The sequence below is a fragment of the Schistocerca cancellata genome, chromosome 1 (assembly GCF_023864275.1).
Source record: "Schistocerca cancellata isolate TAMUIC-IGC-003103 chromosome 1, iqSchCanc2.1, whole genome shotgun sequence".
NCBI lineage: Eukaryota > Metazoa > Arthropoda > Insecta > Orthoptera > Acrididae > Schistocerca > Schistocerca cancellata.
The window spans coordinates 289543090-289563536 of record NC_064626.1 but is presented as its reverse complement, the minus strand read 5'-3'; the positions used below and the strand labels follow the sequence as shown (position 1 = coordinate 289563536).

The 20447-nt window shown below is 42.6% G+C and overlaps 1 protein-coding gene across 2 annotated transcripts in view; it reads right to left on the bottom strand.

Annotated features, from left to right (window-relative positions):
• LOC126171570 (beta-1,3-glucosyltransferase) overlaps positions 1 to 20447 on the bottom strand; it is a 95875-nt gene that overhangs the window by 19366 nt on the left and 56062 nt on the right. For both annotated transcript variants that reach the window (XM_049920811.1, XM_049920810.1), the window contains exon 10: positions 8214 to 8487. In XM_049920811.1, coding sequence (XP_049776768.1) covers positions 8214 to 8487 — 274 coding nt within the window. The remainder of the gene's footprint in view (positions 1 to 8213; positions 8488 to 20447) is intronic.

The window sequence follows — 20447 nt, the reverse complement described above, 5'->3', positions numbered from 1 at the left end:
AGTCCGGTTGTTATAACAGGAGACATGGGCGATGTGTCTGCGTCTGTAGGAGAAGGAGGTGAGTAGAGTTGCTCTGAAAGATGATGGTCATCTGGTTCCTGCATGGGCACATCTCCTGGTGGCGTCAGTTCTTATGCTGGTACCGATATGATGGTGAGAGGACTTTGTTGTGAGTAATGAGAGATTCCAGTATCCCGAGCATCAGGTAGAGCCATAGGTGGTGTAACTGCATCCAGTACAGGCGTTGCCGGCACACGAGGCTGAAGCTGGTCCGAGTGACGCACTGCAAAACCCGTGTCCGTCTGGATTTCATACAGGCGTTGGCCACGGTGTCGTAAGATGTGGCCAGGACTCCATTTTGGCCGCCTGCCATATCCCCGTACCCACACAAGGTCGTCGGCGGTGAACCGGCCAAGCGAAGACACCCGCGGCCGTGAGGTGGAAGGCTGCAGAAGATGAAGTAGTGTGCATGGCTGTCGGCCATGTAAGAGCACCCCCATGGGTTGTGGTCACCCATGGGGGTGAAACGGTAAGAGCCCGAAATTGGAGAAGCGCATCATCAGCAGAAGAAGTCAGGAGTTTCATCATCTAAGCCTTAAATGTGTGGACCAGTCGTTCAGCCTCACTGTTTGACTGTGGATGGAACGGAGGGGCCATGATATGCATGACGCCGTGACGGGCACAAAAATCCGCAAAACCGGAAGAGGCAAATTGTGGACCATTATCAGTAACAAGAGTAGAGGGAAGGCCTTCCAAAGACGAAATGCGAGTGAGAGCATTGGTGGTTGCCGCGGTGGTAGTCGACATGCAACAGACAATGAAAGGAAAGCTAGAGTAGGCGTCAATAACGAGAAGCCAATATGTACCTAAAAAAGGTCCCATGAAGTCAGCATGAATACATTCCCAGGGCTTCTCAGGCGAAGGCCACGGTGACAAAGATGAATTCGAGGTGGTGGCCTGTGACGCACAAGGGCTGCAGGCAGCGACCATGTGTGCGATTTCAGAGTCGACGCCGGCCCAGTACACATGACAGCGTGCCAGAGATTTTGTGTGACAGACACCCCAGTGCCCTTGGTGAAGGAGGCGCAAGACTGAAGCACGCAAAGACGCAGGTACCACAACAAGCAGCAAAGCATTTTCAGTGGAAAGGAGGATAACACCATCCCTAGCCGTGAGGCGGTAACGCAAAGCATAGTAGTTCCACAATGGACCAGAAGTCTTAGCGGACAGACGATCTGGCCAACCCTTCTGAATACTGCATAAAACCCGGTAGAGGGTAGGGTCAGAACCCGCAGCAGACGCCAGCCTGTCCCCGGTGATGGGGAACACGTCCACAACCCACTGCTCGGCAACATCCAGGTGGAAAAACAAAAGTTCGTCCCTATCGAATGCCAGATCAGGACCCATGGGAAGGCGAGACATTGCATCAGCATTTGCATGTTGAGCCGTCAGCCGGAAATGAATCTCATAATTGAAACGAGACAAGTAAAGAGCCCAACGCTGGAGGCGGTTTTCAGCCTTGTCGGGAAGTGACATTGATGGATGAAACAAGGAAACAAGTGGTTTGTGATCCATAACAAAATGCAATTTGGATCCACAGAGAAAAACACCAAACTTATGAAGAGCATAAATAATGGCCAAAGCTTCTTTTTCAATTTGAGAATACTTTTGTTGGGCATCTGTGAGCGTTTTGGAGGCATAAGCAATGGGTTGTTCAGAACTGTCAGAAAATCGGTGTGCAAGGACTGCACCGACCCCATATTGAGAGGCGTCCGTGGCAAGAACAAGATGTTGGCCAGGTCGATAAGTAACCAGGCATGGGGGCCTGTTTCAGCATAGTCTTCAATTTCTGGAAAGCCGCATCGCATGATGCGGACCAGTGAAAAGGCACGTTTTTATGCAACAGGCGAGGCAACGGCTGAGCCACCGAAGCAGCAGACGGTAAAAACTTGTGATAGTATGCTATTTTCCCCAAGAAGGCCTGCAGTTCCTTAACAGATGTAGGGCAAGGAAGGGCATTGATTGCAGCGACAGTTTGCCGACGCGGACAAATACCATCCCGAGAGAGTTGAAACCCCAAGTACGTGATAGATGCCTGAAAAAATTTTGATTTCTGAAGATTACACTTACATGTCTGTAAGACATGAAAATGTGTGCGGAGATTTTGAAGATGTTCATCAGTGGTGGAGCCAGTGACAACAATGTTGTCCTGGTAATTTATACACCCAGGGACACTGAGCAGTAATTGTTCCAAGAAGCGCTGAAAGAGAGCAGGGGCACTGGCAACTCCGAATGACAATCGTTGGTATTGATAGAGGCTGAAAGGTGTGTTAAGGACCAGAAACTGCCGGAAAGCAGCATCGAGAGGAAGTTGATGATAAGCTTCTGACAGGTCAAGTTTAGAAAAATACTGGCCTCCAGCAAGTTTAGTGAACAATTCTTCAGGTCCTGAGCATTTACAGTGACTTTGAAACTTACACGGTTGTTTGCCCATGACATGAAATGCCAAGAAGTGCTGTCGAAGACATTTTTCATAATCAGACCAGTCTCCCGCCGTCTCGTCGTAAGGAGGAAAAGGAGGCATAGCCAACGATGAGAAACATCCCGCATTTGACGCTGCGAAGAAATCGCGCATCGCCGATGTTATAAGCATTTGCTGTTCAATGAGACCTTGCAATAGTTGCTCGACAGTAGCCATGGAAACCTGTGGGTCAACGGTGAAAAGGAAAAATCCACTACCTCGTTGCCAATTGTTATAACGTCAAGTTGAACACATATATTTCAAAATGACACAACACATATAAGTCACAGAACAAGTGGACAAGCAATACATGTGAACACGGTAACATTCGAATGAGCACTGAGTCCAAGTCTAGCGGCCGCTGCCTGGCTGGCCGCTTAAGTGGCGCAGCTGCTGCATGGCTGGCAGACAGCGCCGCACGTAGAGGACGCGTGTAATTGCACGGCGGCACTTTGAATGATCGGTGAGTCACAACAACTGTGAGCACCCCCCTCACTATCAGGCTGACTGTCTTCACACAGAAAAATTGCAGAGTGATGCTGCTCAGGCAGAGCACGAAGTCTTTCTTTAACAGGATTCCATGCATTGTCTGACTGGAAAACATATGAGCAGACGTGCATGTGGTAGTATGCAAAGTGGACAAAGGTACCGTTACCATGCTCATACCATGGGATGACTAAGTGAATAAGAACAATGTTTTACTGTGTGACTTAGTGTTCCATAAGGTCGGCAAGCATCCTACTTGCAATGACCTGTGACTGTATCTACCGGTAACGCACCCAAGATCAGTGGGTTGCTGCACTAACAGATCCACAATGGGCAGCAGCATAGGCAACAGCACACTGCATGCATATAAACATATTGGCCGATGTACAGATTCTCACATATTTAGAACCAAGCCTATGAACAGCTCCAAGAAAATTCATGGCACCAGCATCACCACACCGTGGTGCTAGTGTCACCACTGATGGCACTACAGGTGGAGAACTATTTTGCTTGTTCAGATCACATGTCCACCAGAGCCCCAATTAAGTAGGCATCTGCATGATCTATATTTAAATGATTAATGGAAAATCTCATATAAAGATGTGAAACAAATACTAACAAAGAGATAGAGTGGCTGGCCAGTACTTACCTCAGCTCAGTACAGCCGATACATAAGCAACTGTCCGCTAAAGACTGGGTGGTTCCAGCTGCAGCATCAGTCCCAGAGGATCATTGCAGAAGATCCACCATAAACCACTAAGCAGTCACCAGAAGCTAGTCCTCTGCTCTGACCCTGGCCCCATTAGACTTTGTAATTCTGGGACAGCGTACCACTGATTGAACTTGGGATCTGTGCTACCTTCAAGGAGTCTCATTCTGAGATTTATATGCTGCTGGGCTTAGATTGTCAATGGTTTTTCACAATAATTGGTGAAATTATTAATGAGCGACTTTCCAATTTCCTTGTAGAACTCACTCAGGAACTCTTCATTTGTATCATTCAGAATTATGTCCCCAGTTGTCAATTGTTACGTTTCATTGTATGTTCAGCATTTTTAATAAAAGTGCTGGTTTGCTATTAATCGTGTGAGGATAAAAACAGCAGAACTTTTGAATTCAATTTCTCTACCAAAGGATGTCATTAAGAGACTGAAACACATGGTTCAGTTCCGCCTAGGCTATACAGACTGCCTAGGAGCCATAAAGAAGGTGTACCTCTACAATCCATAGTGATCAGTATTGGTGCAACCATCTACGATTTGTCCAAGCACTTGGTATCTTTACTCAAAGCCATTATTGGCAAATGTCCACATCATAAAAGTAATTCTACTCCTTTTAATAGCTGACTTAAGTAACTTAAGCTGTGAAACAGTGACTTACTGGTCAGTTTTGCTGTTGTTTACCTTTTTACAAAAGTGCCTTTAGTGGACTTGCTACGTCCCATTAGCAACAGGTTAGGTGTTGACACAACAGCATTGTTGTTCTCCCCTCAACGTACCTTTTATTTAACAATGAGTTTTATGAAAAATCTGATGATGTTGCCATGAGGAACACTTTTCTCCCCTGGGGATTTTTAAGAGCCTGCACTCAGCTCAGCAGATTTAAAAACAACAGTATTTTGACAATATGATGATGACATTTTCATAGTTTGGCCTAATGGTTTGGATAGTATCTGAGACTCCCATACATAAAAAACACAACTTGTATTTGCATGTAATTAGTTGCCATCCTCCAGCACAAACAATGGGCATTCTGAAGACCCCTTCCCTTACAGTCTCAGATGCTGCAAGTAGAACTGGAATACCACCAAATTATGTTCCCAAAAAATGGATATTCATTCAGCAGATGAAATTACTATAGTCATATAAATGGCACAACAAGAAAAAGAATGAGCCCTTTGAAAGACGACAGCCTACCTGTCATATTTTGGAAAAATTACTGTGAAAATAGCCAAAGTACTAAACATATGGTTAATGTGATTTTTTTGCCTCCATCAAAAATATCAGCCCTTAATAACTATGAGCACTCTTTCATCTTCGGCACTTTGAAAACCATCTCTTCTACTGAAAGCTCTTTTCTTTCAATATTCTGACAGATGGTAGTATGGACTAAAACAAGAAAAAAATGCCCATCTTCGATACTAGGAAACATGTCTCTTCTACTGAACAACGTTCATAGCTCTCACAGGATGCATTTTAGAGCCCATGTTTACTACACTTTTTTGCTTCAAATCATAGTTTTTGTCATGTCCCTGAATAATGACCATTCCCCCTGGGATACCTTGTGTAGTGTAAATGACATGTATGTACAGGAGCACATCATGGAACACAAATGGCACACTCTAAGACAGTAAATCCACTACTGCAAACCACTTAATATGACTGGTCACTTGATGAAATACAGTGATACAAAAAATGTGGGTCATCCTTCAAACTTTTGGACTTTGTTGTCAACAAATCAGTGGAGACATGAGTGTCTGAAGTCCCAGGTGAAGATGGTCAAATTGATATCATCAAGGAGGATGCTCCAGCAATGCAGACTTGCAGCAGGCAAGCATGGGCTCTAGCAACACATGTGCAATGACTACTCGATATACCATTCATGGACCAATGCAGTTTTCAACAGGGAGCTCAGTGTACTTTCACCAGTATACACCTGAAGACAGCCAGAGGATGCTGAATTGAAATATTATGGCAGTAAGTTACTGGCATCTGCCACTTAGTATGATGTTTCATGGGAGACTCTATATGCCATGAATGTTTTAAATTTCACATCATGAGTCTTGTCCATTCTGTGCTTGCTGTCTTACTGATAGCTGTTAGTGTGGTGACACAGAAATTCTCACTGACGACATGCCATGTCTGCTACCAACCATCTGCACAGATAATGCAAGATATGTGGCTCCCACAGCAGAAATAACACCTTAACATATCATTCAGAAACCATATGATGGGATGCTGCTTCATATCATACTATTCCACAGTTACAAATCTGGGTGGAATTCTATACTGACTTTGTTGCTTTCTTCTGTTCAAATTAGGGAAAAAAAATCCCACAATGTGGAACACTTTTAAAAATACTAAGCCAGTGAATTCCTGTAATGTAAATTACTGACTTCATGGGTGTTAAAGAAGACTTATTTACAACACAGTTGTTTGGTCAAGTACTGAGACCCAGAAAACAATTTCTTTGTCTAAGAAAATATTTTCCAGAATGAGATTTTCACTCTGCAGCGGAGTGTGCGCTGATATGAAACTTCCTGGCAGATTAAAACTGTGTGCCCGACCGAGACTCGAACTCGGGACCTTTGCCTTTCGCGGGCAAGCGCTCTACCATCTGAGCTACCGAAGCACGACTCACGGCCGGTCCTCACAGCTTTACTTCTGCCAGTATCTCGTCTCCTACCTTCCAAACTTTACAGAAGCTCTCCTGCGAACCTTGCAGAACTAGCACTCCTGAAAGAAAGGATATTGCGGAGACATGGCTTAGCCACAGCCTGGGGGATGTTTCCAGAATGAGATTTTCACTCTGCAGCGGAGTGTGCACTGATATGAAACTTCCTGGCAGATTAAAACTGTGTGCCCGACCGAGACTCGAACTCGGGACCTTTGCCTTTCGTGGGCAAGCGCTCTACCATCTGAGCTACCGAAGCACGACTCACGGCCGGTCCTCACAGCTTTACTTCTGCCAGTATCTCGTCTCCTACCTTCCAAACTTTACAGAAGCTCTCCTGCGAACCTTGCAGAACTAGCACTCCTGAAAGAAAGGATATTGCGGAGACATGGCTTAGCCACAGCCTGGGGGATGTTTCCAGAATGAGATTTTCACTCTGCAGCGGAGTGTGCGCTGATATGAAACTTCCTGGCAGATTAAAACTGTGTGCCCGACCGAGACTCGAACTCGGAACCTTTGCCTTTCGCGGGCAAGCGCTCTACCATCTGAGCTACCGAAGCACGACTCACGGCCGGTCCTCACAGCTTTACTTCTGCCAGTATCTCGTCTCCTACCTTCCAAACTTTACAGAAGCTCTCCTGCGAACCTTGCAGAACTAGCACTCCTGAAAGAAAGGATATTGCGGAGACATGGCTTAGCCACAGCCTGGGGGATGTTTCCAGAATGAGATTTTCACTCTGCAGTGGAGTGTGCGCTGATATGAAACTTCCTGGCAGATTAAAACTGTGTGCCCGACCGAGACTCGAACTCGGGACCTTTGCCTTTCGCGGGCAAGCGCTCTACCATCTGAGCTACCGAAGCACGACTCACGGCCGGTCCTCACAGCTTTACTTCTGCCAGTATCTCATCTCCTACCTTCCAAACTTTACAGAAGCTCTCCTGCAAACCTTGCAGAACAGTTTCATATCAGCGCACACTCCGCTGCAGAGTGAAAATCTCATTCTGGAAACATCCCCCAGGCTGTGGCTAAGCTATGTCTCCGCAATATCCTTTCTTTCAGGAGTGCTAGTTCTGCAAGGTTCGCAGGAGAGCTTCTGTAAAGTTTGGAAGGTAGGAGATGAGATACTGGCAGAAGTAAAGCTGTGAGGACCGGCCGTGAGTCGTGCTTCGGTAGCTCAGATGGTAGAGCGCTTGCCCGCGAAAGGCAAAGGTCCCGAGTTCGAGTCTCGGTCGGGCACACAGTTTTAATCTGCCAGGAAGTTTCATATCAGCGCACACTCCGCTGCAGAGTGAAAATCTCATTCTGGAAACATCCCCCCGGCTGTGGCTAAGCCATGTCTCCGCAATATCCTTTCTTTCAGGAGTGCTAGTTCTGCAAGGTTCGCAGGAGAGCTTCTGTAAAGTTTGGAAGGTAGGAGACGAGATACTGGCAGAAGTAAAGCTGTGAGGACCGGCCGTGAGTCGTGCTTCGGTAGCTCAGATGGTAGAGTGCTTGCCCGCGAAAGGCAAAGGTCCCGAGTTCGAGTCTTGGTCAGGCACACAGTTTTAATCTGCCAGGAAGTTTCAAATATTTTCCAGTTCAAATTCAAGTTAACACAAAATTAGAAAGTGAAAAACTCATTTGTCCTAGTGTGGCAACTTCATTTCATAAACTGAATAAGTTTTCCTTTTCAACTACAAATATTTTGGACATGAATTAAATTCATTTCTGAGCTTCTATGACAACATTTAAATAACACAGTGCACTAGTGGTTTTTGCTGTGAATAACCACAATACTCATCAATGCGAAGCACAAGTATCAGGGATACAAACCTGGTGGAATCCTGGAATGTGAATTATTGGTATTCCCAGCCTAGTGGCACATGATCCAAGAAACATATCATCTGGTGTCGAGATGTCTGGACATTGACATTTGGTAGATTTGGCAATAAGCTGTGCAGCTGCTAAGCTGAGTACCATGCCACCTCCTCCTGTCACATAATTAAAGCCTCCATGTGGCATATGAATGTTAAATCCATATCTTTCTCCCAGCAGGAATGGTACATCTGATTTGAAACAGCTCAATAGCTCCTGTAGCCTGGAGACACTGAAAACATATATCATGAGGATGACACTAGCAGGATTAAAAGGAATGACACATGTGAAATAGCAGCTTTGCTACTTTCAGAGAAGTATTTTTATGTGTAATTGAACAGTGCAAGCTCTGTAAGAGTTTAATATGAACAGAGCATAGCACTGCCAAGGTTCAGCAGATTTCAAATATCTTAATAAACATTTTGGATACTGATAGGCTCATATATCAGGTGTAGGGTTGTCAGACACCATATTGCTGCATGTAAGGTCACTGGAAGTTGGTATTCTGGCATTGATAAAAGAAAATTCACAGAAGTGGACTGAGGAAACTCAGGGAAATGCTACACACTATTGATCAAACATGAACTATTTCTACATCTGCACCTTGATATATAAAATAAAGCTGTTTATATTAACACAATCTCAGACAGAATAGCAAGACATTTTTTGAAAGAAAATCATTCAAGTATTTGCACCAATATGTGTATATTCTTATTGGAACAATGACAACAATCAATTACTGACAAAATAATTTAACTGGATAGATAAAAAATCTATTCACTGAGCTGCAGCACAACACACATGAGAAAGACGGTTCTAATTGGCACGATTTCAGAGCCAGTGGCTCTTTCTTCAAGCAGAATGGTTGAAGGGGAAGGAAGAGGGGTGAAGGAAGAGGACTCGAGAGGTCTAAGAAAAATGGTAGATTTTGGGGAAGTAACCTAGAACTGCGGGTCAGAGGAGACTTACCGAACAAGATGAGAAGGAAAGACTGGTTTTTAGGGACTGCATCGAAAGAGATTTAAAAAACTGAGAGCTTAAAGGTGGAAGATAAAGTGATGTGTAACAGAGACTACTGCTCAAACATTATACTTCAGTTAATAAGAGTGAAAAGCTAAGTGCATTGTACGTAACAGAGGTGGGCAGTGAAAAATAGATGGGTAAGACAATGAAAGGTGTAGAAATCTAAAACAGAGGGAAGCAAAGAGCAGTTACTGTGAAGAAATGCTGAGATGGAAGAAACTGACATAAATTAAGGACAGGTGGATGGTGAGAACCAAGGACATTTCCAGAATGAGATTTTCACTCTGCAGCAGAGTGTGCGCTGATATGAAACTTCCTGGCAAATTAAAACTGTGTGCCGGACCGAGACTTGAACTCGGGACCTTTGCCTTTCGCGGGCAAGTGCTCTACCAACTGAGCTACCCAAGCACAACTCACGCCCAGTCCTCACAGCTTTACTTCTGCCAGTACCTTATCTCCTACCTTCCAAACTTTACAGAAAGTCTCCTGAGACCCTTGCAGAACTAGCACTCCTGAAATAAAGGATATTGCAGACACATGGCTTCAGTGCCTCGTCTCCTACCTTCCAAACTTTACAGAAGCTCTCCTGTGAACCTTGCAGAACTAGCACTCCTGAAAAAAAGGATACTGCAGAGACATGGCTAAGCCATGTCTCTGCAATATCTTTTTTTTTTCAGGAGTGCTAGTTCTGCAAGGTTCTCAGGAGAGGTTCTGTAAAGTCTGGAAGGTAGGAGACGAGGTAGTGGCAGAAGTAAAGCCGTGAGGACAGACCGTGAGTCGTGCTTGGGTAGCTCAGTTGGTAGAGCACTTGCCCACGAAAGGCAAAGGTCCCGAGTTCGAGTCTCAGTACGGTACACTGTTTTAATCTATCAAGAAGTGGTGTGGCTGTGGGATGTTAAGTAGGTTGACCAAGCTGATTTGTAGGAGAGGAGTGGTGGTGGATGGTGTGGCTGTTTAGGGAGCTGCAGATAGACAAGATGGGAAACACCACTGTCAGGTAGTTTAGGAGAAGGTGGGATAGCTTGTTGCAGTTTGAAGTTGGCTTGGTGGATGATACCACTCAAGGAAACAAGAGGGGCAGATAACTGGAGGATATTGTAGAAGGAGAGAAGTCTGGTGGAGTGGGTACTGGCTGATGAGACATATAGGTCACAGATTAGCCAGGTACTGAAACTGCAAAAGAGTCTGGTGCAGAGTAGGATTACATCCAGAAACAGGGACTTTCAATGTTAGGCATTTTGGAGTAACTCACAGGAACAAGTATATTTCAAGAAAGAGAATGAGAGACCTTAGCTTTGACAGTGCAAAAGCATGTTTTCAAAAAGAGCAGATGTAATATGAGATGGGATTCACCTTGGCAAGAGAGGGCATTTTGGAGAGTTAGAACTTGTGGGAGCAGCAAACGACAAAAAGTAAGCAAAGGGTGTAAAAGATAGAAAAATGGAACAAAATCACGGAAAAATTGGAAAAATCGGAAAAATCACAAAAATTTGTACAAAAATCATTAATAAGGGATAAAGAGTGGTCAATCTATATGATACAGAAAAATGACTGGTAAAGAAAGAAGGGAAAAAAAACCTTTAAAACTGGGTAAACAGAAAGCAAAAGTCATAGGAGAAAATGTAAACTACTTAGCTTGGGATTAAATTGATGTAGAGACTGCAATAAAAGTCCATAAGAGTAGTTAGCCAAAAAACAAATGCACAAAAACATGAAAGAATTACGTATAAACAAGACAAGTGGATGGCCAACTTAACATCTCACAGCCTTCATCGCTGCCTCACAGACTAAGAACCAGTCACACCAGTATAGTGTCCTTAAACTCTCATCTAAAGTACTCTCCTCTCCTGAATTATCTGTGTTATCTAAGGGTTTGACTTTCAGCCCTAAACGTCAATTTTATCATGCTGCTTTGGTGAATGACCTAATTTCCTTCACATGTAATATCCATTAGAAATATCACTTTGCAATCCAATCCCACAACATTTCCAACAGCAAATCTGACATTGAACCCAGCCTTGAAAACTTCAGACCATGATCCCAAACTGATCCACCATCACTAACTCACAATCATCACTTACAAGCCTTTGAAGAATTTATCACATCCATCACTGCTTCACAACCCTTCCTCAGGTCCCTACAACATGACTCTAACGTGGCCTCTGCAGAACTGAAGGCTCTACATTCCCTAAAAGCTGATAACTTCATCATTACCCTCCAGCAGACAAAGATCTACCACTGTAGTACTTGATCGAAAGGATTATGTTAATGAAGGCAACTATACAGACAGTGTCTGCCATCAAGATCCCATCACTGTGATTCAAACTGACCTGCAGTCCCTCCTTAAAACCTCAGGCCCCTCACAAGGACTAACACCTCAAGCCATAGAATTTCCCACCACAACCAAACCATATACTCCCACCTTTTACCTTCTTTCTAAGATCCACAAACCCAATCATCCTGGCTGTTCTATAGCTGCTGGCTTCAAAGCACCCACTGAACATGTATCTGCCTTAGTTGATCAACACCTGCAACCCATAGTACAAAGACTCTCCTCCTACATCAAAGACAACAACCATTTCCTATATCATATGAAAACTGTGGCTGTTCCACTCTCACCACACCACCATGCTTGTCACCACTGATGCCATCTCCCTCTGTACCAACATCCCCCATATACACGGTCGGTCTGCTGCTGAACATTTCCTCAGTCAGAGCCCACTTGATTCCAAACATATGACATTCTTCCTATTCACCTTAATCAACTTTATACTTACCACCAATTACTTCACCTTTGAGGGGCAGGCATACTAACATATCAGGGGTACGTCCATGGGAACCAGGATGGCTCCTTCCTATGACAACCTTTCCATGGTTCACTTGGAGAGGGGCTTTCCTGGGCTCCAGAAGTCTTCAGGTCCTGGTTTGGTTTAGATACATTGATGAGATCTTTACCATGTGGACTCATGGTGAGGCTGACCTGCTAAAATTCATGGAATCTCTGAATACCTTATCCCAATCAAATTTCACATGGTCCAATTGTGAATGCCATACCACTTTCCTTGACATTGATCTCATCCTCACTGAAGGCCAGCTGCACACTTCTATCCACATTAAACCTATCAATTAACAACAGTACTTATATTTTGACAGTTGCCATCCCTTCCATGTCAAACATTCCCTCCCATATAACCTTGGCATTTGAGGCAAACATATTTGTTTAGATGCAGACTATTTACAGCAGTACTCAACCATTCTCACCTCAGCCTTCACTGCACATAATTACCCCACCAGCCTAGTTAAACAGCAAATTTCCTGGGCCATCACATCCAGTCCTAGTACTGCTGATCCCTCCAAAAACAACTTTGGGGCACACAACTGGTGACTCAGTATTATCCTGGTCTGGAATGTGTTAATCAGCTACTTCGACAGGTCCATGACTTCCTAAAATCATGCCCTGAAATGAGATCCATTCTGTCTGAAATTTTGCCCACCACACCTAGAATAGCTTTCTGTCACCTTTCCAATCTCCACAATATTCTTGTCAGTCCCTATACTCCTTCTGCACCCATCTCTCTGCCCTATGGCTCCTACTCCCGTGATCATCCCCACTCCAAGACTTGCCCTATGCATCTCCTTCCACCACCTGCAACAGCCCCATAACTGGTAAAACATATACTATCAAAGGGAGAACCACTTGTGAAACGACATGTCATTCACCAGCTGCAATATAAACACTCTTCAGCCTTCTACATTGGCATGACTACCACCAAATTATCTGTGTGATGATGTTTGGTTTGTGGGGCGTTCAACTGCGTGGTTATCAGCGCCCCCCCCCCCCCCCCCCAAATTATCAATTAGAATGAATGGTCACAGGCAGAGGGTGTGTACCGGCAACTGGCAATATCCTGTTGCAGAGCATGCTCTACAACATGACAGTCGTGACCTCGGTGCCTGTTTCATCATACATGCCATATGAATTCTTCCCCCAGACATCAGTTTCTCAGAACTCCATAGGTGGGAACTAGAACTACAACATGTCCTTGTTTCTCGCCATGCACCTGGCCTTAATTTACTTTAGTTTCTTCCATATCAGCATTTCTTTATAGTAACTACTCTTTGCTTCACTCCATTTTGGTTTTCTACATCTTTCATTGTATTACCCATTTATTTTTCACTGCCCCCTCCCCACCTCTTTCACATACAAATGACATAGCTTTTCACTCTTATTAACTGATGCATGATATTTAAGCCATAGCCTCTGTCTGCATATTACCTTTAAGCTCAGGTTTTTAAATCTTGACCAATACAGTCCCCGACAATCAGTCTTTCCTTCGCATCCTGAGCAGTAAGTCTCCCCAGACCTGTGGCTCTGGGTGACTTTCCCAAAATCTACCTCTTTTCCTAAATCTCTCAAGTCCTTTTGCTTCACCTCTCTTCCTTCCCCTTCAACCCTTCTGCCTGAATAAGGAGCCACTGGCTCCGAAATCTTGCCAATTACAACCACCTTTTACATGTGTGTTCAGCTACCGCTTGATGAGTAGATTTTGTATCTATCCAATTAAATTATTCTTATTGGAATATGGAAGACCACTAAAAAGAGTTTGAGAAGCTAACAAATAACAGTAAATCCCAATAAAAGATGATAATGATGGACTTTAATGCAAGAGTAAGTTGTTAGTTAGTTAGTTGTATTTTCTCTGCATAGTAACTGTGACCTCTTGCTATGATACTGGACTGAGTTAAGATTACAGGTCGCTGAGACAGCACTGACAATTTGCAATGAGATTGAAGTGTGGCTAGTGCACCATTTTACAGAACAGTAAACAAAATACGTTACATTAAGTTTTCTGACACTTTTTCAACTGTTGGTAGGTTGCCTTTAAGAACTGAAGTGATTAACAACCAAAAAATAGTTTTCTGTTATAACAAGAGAAAAACCTGTGATTCAGTTTACTGCTTTCTTGGAGGTGCTGAAATTTGTTTCTGAAACTTATTTTCGCCTTTTTTTCTAACAGACTCAAAAAGAGCATAAATTCAGAACAACTGCAGTTAGTGTATACTGCTGCTGAAAGATAAAAACTAAATGTAAACCAATATGCCAGTTTTAATGTAAGCATGAACATCAGTAGATTTCATTAGGGTTATATTTACATTGCAACTGTACACTTTCAAACAGTTGCATACAAAAATCTTGTCAAAATACTCTGCAGTTAAGTAAAAATTATTTTTTAAACTACTGTAACTCACAACTATCTATATACTACAAAATACATTGTGAATGACTCTCTTAAACTTCTGAAGATTCTAAAAAATAAACCTTCATTCAAACTGAAATTATGGGGAATGACTGGATGAGGATACTACAACAAAAATTATACAAAATGCAAATGTGTTCTGAAGTACATCTTAACAGTTAAAAATGTTGCCTGCATAGTCCCATACCACAATGAATACCATGTAACAGTGTTTGGATCATGGAATGTAGAATGACATCAGTGCCTTTCCTTAACCTATCTCCTTGCATCTCACTATCCATTTCATTTATCACCTTGAGTAGATCCCTTGGTGAAGTAGAGCCTTAAGGACTATATAACAAGTTAAAGTACAGATAAAAAAGCAGATACTAGAAACTGCATTAATAATTTACAACTGTTAAACTGCTATAGACTATCTGCACTTACTTAAATATTTTATTTAGTTTCACTGAAAGATGAAGTGAAGTGTTTAAGTCACTTGACTTGCAATTGGAAGAACAGTGGTTCATAATCCCCATCTTGTCACCCAGATTGAGGTTTTTGAAGGTTTTTTAAAAATCACTTAAGACAAATTTAAGAATATTTTGAAAAGGACAAACCCAATTTCCTTCCTCAGCCTTTCCTAATCTTGGCTTTGTACCTAATGACCTCATTGTCAACAGAACATTAAACCTTAATCTTCATTTTATTTATTTTAGCTGCACTGCCCAGAAAGTAGCATGCATCATACCTAAATACATATGTTATTGACAGTACAAACTGATGGATACTCTCATCAAAATAACTTCCTGTTTCTTACTCCTGCCACTATACCTGCCCTTGACACGAACTCGTAGTGTCATTATAGGTTGCAGTGGAAAGATATACTGGTGTCTCAATGAGTCCTCAACTAGCATGCACTGGTACCCTGCAATCTTTTCTTGTTTTGCAGCATAAGAGAGGAGCAATGAGTAGCTATCACCATTTTCTCTATTGGATACAACATTGCATTGCTTCATCTGCAGATAGATGCAATTCTGCATGGTATACAAAGAAATCATCTTTTGGGTGAATCCTGAATACTTCATCATGCAGCATGGACCTCTTTCACCCTCCTGAACTAATTGCTAAAGAACCGAGGCCTACCATTAATTTTATATATATATATTTTATATATATATATATATATATATTTTAATCTGTTTCATCACCACCTTCTCATTCATCCTAGACACACCCATAAAATTTTAGTGTTGTTTTTCTGATAGACTCAATTATTCTCCCATTTTCCTACTTTGTTGCTCCCTTCATTGTAATCTGTACTGACCATTCACAATCTCTGGACCCATTATCTTGCGAAGAAACTGTATCTCAAATTTTTCAAGTTCCTCTTCATCCCGACATTCCTGCTGTAGTGTCTTAGTTCAGTTCATTTTGTGACTGTAAATAATTATTATACAGCTATTCAGGGTGAGTGAGCATTGTAAGCAGCATCTGGGATATGCAACACATTTCGCATCTCTGTAATATTACAGTAGATGGCTGCCTCATAAAAACAAGGTAGATCATCAAGTCATGCTACAGAGATTGGAAATAGGGCTCATCATAAATGTGACTAGACTGCATTCATTTTTTTCAGATCATGATGACATAGCAGACCTATACATATGGTGCAATAATAATCAAAGTCTACATAAAACAGAGCAGGTGAATAGTATTTGTTTGCTGTGAATTACAACTAATGAATTTCAAGTCATGATGGTTTTGAGGGAATGTGCTTTCAGCTCCCTTTCATATAGCACATAGGAAGAAGAGCTTCTCATCAAATGAGTGGTCCAGAAATCACATTGCATCACTTCCCTAAATTGAAATAAGATAACTTAATTTTAATTCTACAAAATTAAAAACAACACAAATAGTTTTCTAGAACAACACAGATTTATCAACCAGAAAGTTGACTTAGATATTTTTTGTTCACTCCTTCTACCTACAAATTATCAATTTCAACTGGCCTGCTGGTCTGTGGTTGTCATGGGGCTGGAATAGGAGAAAATTGAAAACTTGTCAGTCAGCAAAAACTATTACATGAAGCTTCTTACCATAGATATTAGACCATTAATAAAATTGTAAAGACGGTCAAATTTGAAGCTTGCATTTGAGCAACACTATTATCTTGTTCAAAGATTTTTTGCTAAGGTATGGTGGTAGTAGTTACAGTTGTGTGCTTCGTGCAAAGATCTTTTTACAGATGTGCAAATCTCTGTGAACCTCTGCCTGTATCATTTGCACCTTATCTGTTGAACCCAGGGTGCAACAGCTTTTGCTCCATCAACACTTTCCACATCTGGTTGTTAAACCACAGTGAATCTTTCCCATCTTTAATCCACTTGCTAGGAACAGTCTTTTTCAAGAGCATGATTTACAATCTATTTACACTTTGCCCATATTTCCTGTACACCCCTCTACTGGAATTAAATGATGTAAGTGAGATGTTAACAACTGCTTAACCTCTCTTTCTAGCAGAAATACTCTCCTAGCCTTATTGAATGATTTATTTACTTTAGTAACCACAGTCACTATGATGACATCATGATCATTAACCCCCATCTCCATACTGATGCCATCCATAAGGTCAGGCTGTCTGAAGCTACAAGCTCTTGCATGTGGGCTGTCAAACAAGCTGATCAAGACAGCTTTCAGAAAAGTGTCCAAAAGTATTTCACAATATTCTCTATCTCTACCCCCTATAATGAACCCACAGATGTCCCAGCCTATATTCAGCAGGTTAAAGTCACCTCCAACTAGTAATGCATGATCTGGGTATTTGCACACTACTGACCATAGACTTTCTTTGAATGACTCTAAAATTGCCTCAGCAAAATCGGGTGTCTGGTAACAACATCCAACAATTAACTTGATTGCATCTAGACCTGTTATATATGACCAATAAACTTTACTGTCACACTCAAATTCAGACTCAAGAGCAACAGTATTTTTGTCACCTGCAAGAATACCAACGGCCTTGCTGCAGTGGATACACTGGTTCCGTGAGATAACCAAAGTTAAGCGCTGTCGGGAATGGTCGGCACTTGGTTGGGTGGCCATATAGGCCGCCATGCGCTGTTGCCATTTTTTGGGGTGCACTCAGCCTTGTGATGCCAATTGAGGAGCTACTCGACCGAATAGTAGCGGCTTTGGTCAAGAATACCATCATAACGGCCGGGAGAGCGGTGTGCTGACCCCACGCCCCTCCTATTCGCATCCTCCACTGAGGTTGACACGGCATTCGGATGGTCCCGGTAGGCCACTCGTGGCCTGAAGTCGGAGTGAGTGCAATGAACACTCCCCCTCCTACAGTGTCTAATCTGTCTTTTCAATATACATTCCCTGACTGACTCACTAAATATCTCAGAGCTTTCCACTTCAGGTTTCAGCCAGCCCCTGCTGCCAAGAATAATTTGAGTATGAGAAGTTTCCTGGAGGGCTACAAATTCAGGAGCTTTGTTATGAGTACTTTGATAATTTACTGACAAAATTTTGACAAAGTGCCTTTACTCTGAACACAGTGTGATTTTGCTATCTGTGTACTGTCCAGTGATTGTTTATTAGAGTAACTCAAACTACTGTCTAGTCTAAAAAAACCATATGCATTCCACAAATACTCTGCTACCTGAGCAGCTAGGTCCTTTGTGTAGTGTACCCTTTGCCTGTCAAGGGAATCCTACAATTCCTTACACATTAATGCAGGTCCAGAATTCTGCTGCCAAGACCATCACAGAGTTGACGAAACCTTTGACTGAGATCTCCATTTGGCTCCACACCAAACTACCCTGATCAACTCTGGGAACAATGCTGCAAAATGTGAGCACTGCTTGAACCCCTGTGTGAAGCCAGCAGCCTTCACCACTTCAATTAGAAACCTGTATGGACTGAGGATGGCCTAAGCACCCACGTGACAGGTGCTGATGTGAGCCAAAACTTGCATAAAACTGCATCCTGGATTCTTGATAACTGCAGGCAAGGCCTCCACCATATCTCAGATGAGGCCACCTGGCATATATAAGTAGTGCACATTGGCTTTCTTTCCAGCACTGAATGCTAACTCCCTTAGGGGCTCCATAGCACATGTAATGTTGGAGCTCCCAATAACTAACACACTCTTGCCCATGCGTGCCTGTTCGGACCCTGCTGAAGAAAAGGCAAACTTTTCACTCTCACAGTGAACAAGCAATGCCAGACCATTAGTCTCCACCCTGATCCTCCACTCTGTGCGACCAAATGTATTACCAACCATACTTGGTACTCTATGAGATGCCTCAGCAACAGAGCACCTGAGCAAAGCATGCAACGCCTGAGGTGTCTCACGTGACGTGCCAAATTCTCTGCCACTGTACACCCTAAGGCAGCAACCTCAAGGTGGATGACCATAGCCAAACGCACATTCAGCTGTTCATGGACCGTGGCCAGCTCCTTCTATGTCCACACACACCATTCACACATCCTACCCATCCTAGCAATACTAACCGAAAAAGTAAACTATAAAAGCAGAGAGAAACCTAAATATGCAACTTGATACCCTCCTGATGTATGATCCATGGACTCTGAATGGTTTAATGAGCTCTATAACTTGCTGTTCAGAAGAAATTTTATCTGGGTTTCATGATGTGTCATGTGTTGTGGACAGTAAAATACATCTCCTCCTTGAGGACAGTGGAGTTAAAGACCAAACCACTTCTCTCAGTGATCACTTGTGAGGCCTGAAAGCTAATTGTTGGTTAGTAGTGGGAATAATTCTAGCAAAATGTGTGTCATGCTCTTAGAAGTGCCTTCTGGATTTGTCTGAAGGCTCCAAACCCCTCACTGAGGTATCCAATCACCCCAAGAACCAACTGCAAAGGAAGTCTTATTCATGTGCATATTGATGACTCAGCCCCTAAATTATTCAGTGAGGTGTTACTTTCCACCAATAACTTCCAATTAACATTTCTATATTGCTGATACAGATTGTTTTTATGGCTATAAGGCCTGTTGTCTAGGTGTAGCACATTTGACTAGTAACCAAAATGCCATGGGTTGATGGCTGAAGATTCAACAACCTTGTCAAAGGGCAGAGGAGCTGCAAAGGTTCAAGGCATTCTCTTGCCCTTGGGGAGGAAAACTGCCCCTACAAGGCAAAAGAATTGGCAATGATCAACAGTATGAGGATGCAGAAGGCAATGGAAACCACTGTATTAAAGACAAATAACATGTATCCACAGGGTATGTGGCCTATAAATGAAAAAAGTTCCATGATGATTGACACAAAATTCCAGATTAGACCCCCATTCAGAATTCCAGGAGGTCACTTAAGTGGGAGGTGAACATGAAAAGAATATTGAATAAACAATGAAAGGATAATGTTCTATGAGTTGGGGTATGGAATGTCAGAAGTCTGAATGTAGTAGGAAGTTAGAAAATCTGAAAAGGAAAATGCACAATTTAGATACAGTGGGAGTCAGTGAACTTAAATGGTAAGAAGGCAAGGACTTCTGGCAAGACGAATATAGGGTAATATCAACAGCAGCACAAAATGGTATAACATGAGTGGGAATCATTGTGAATGGGAAGGTAGGTTAGAGAATGAGTTACTGTGAACAGTTCAGTGATAGAGTTGTTCTCATCATATTTGACAGCAAACAAACAATAGTTCAGGTATATGTGCCTTGTTGCAAGCTGAAGATGAAGGCAGACAAAATGTATATGAGGATATTGAATAGGTAATACATATATGTAAAGGGAAATGATAATCTAATAATCTTGGAGGATTGGAATGTAATTTTAGGGGAAGAAATAGAAGAAAGATTTACAGGAGAATATATGCTTGGTAGTAGGAATGTAGGCTGCAGTAATTACTCAGAGATGAAGAAGCCTAGGCAGGATAGCGAAACATGGA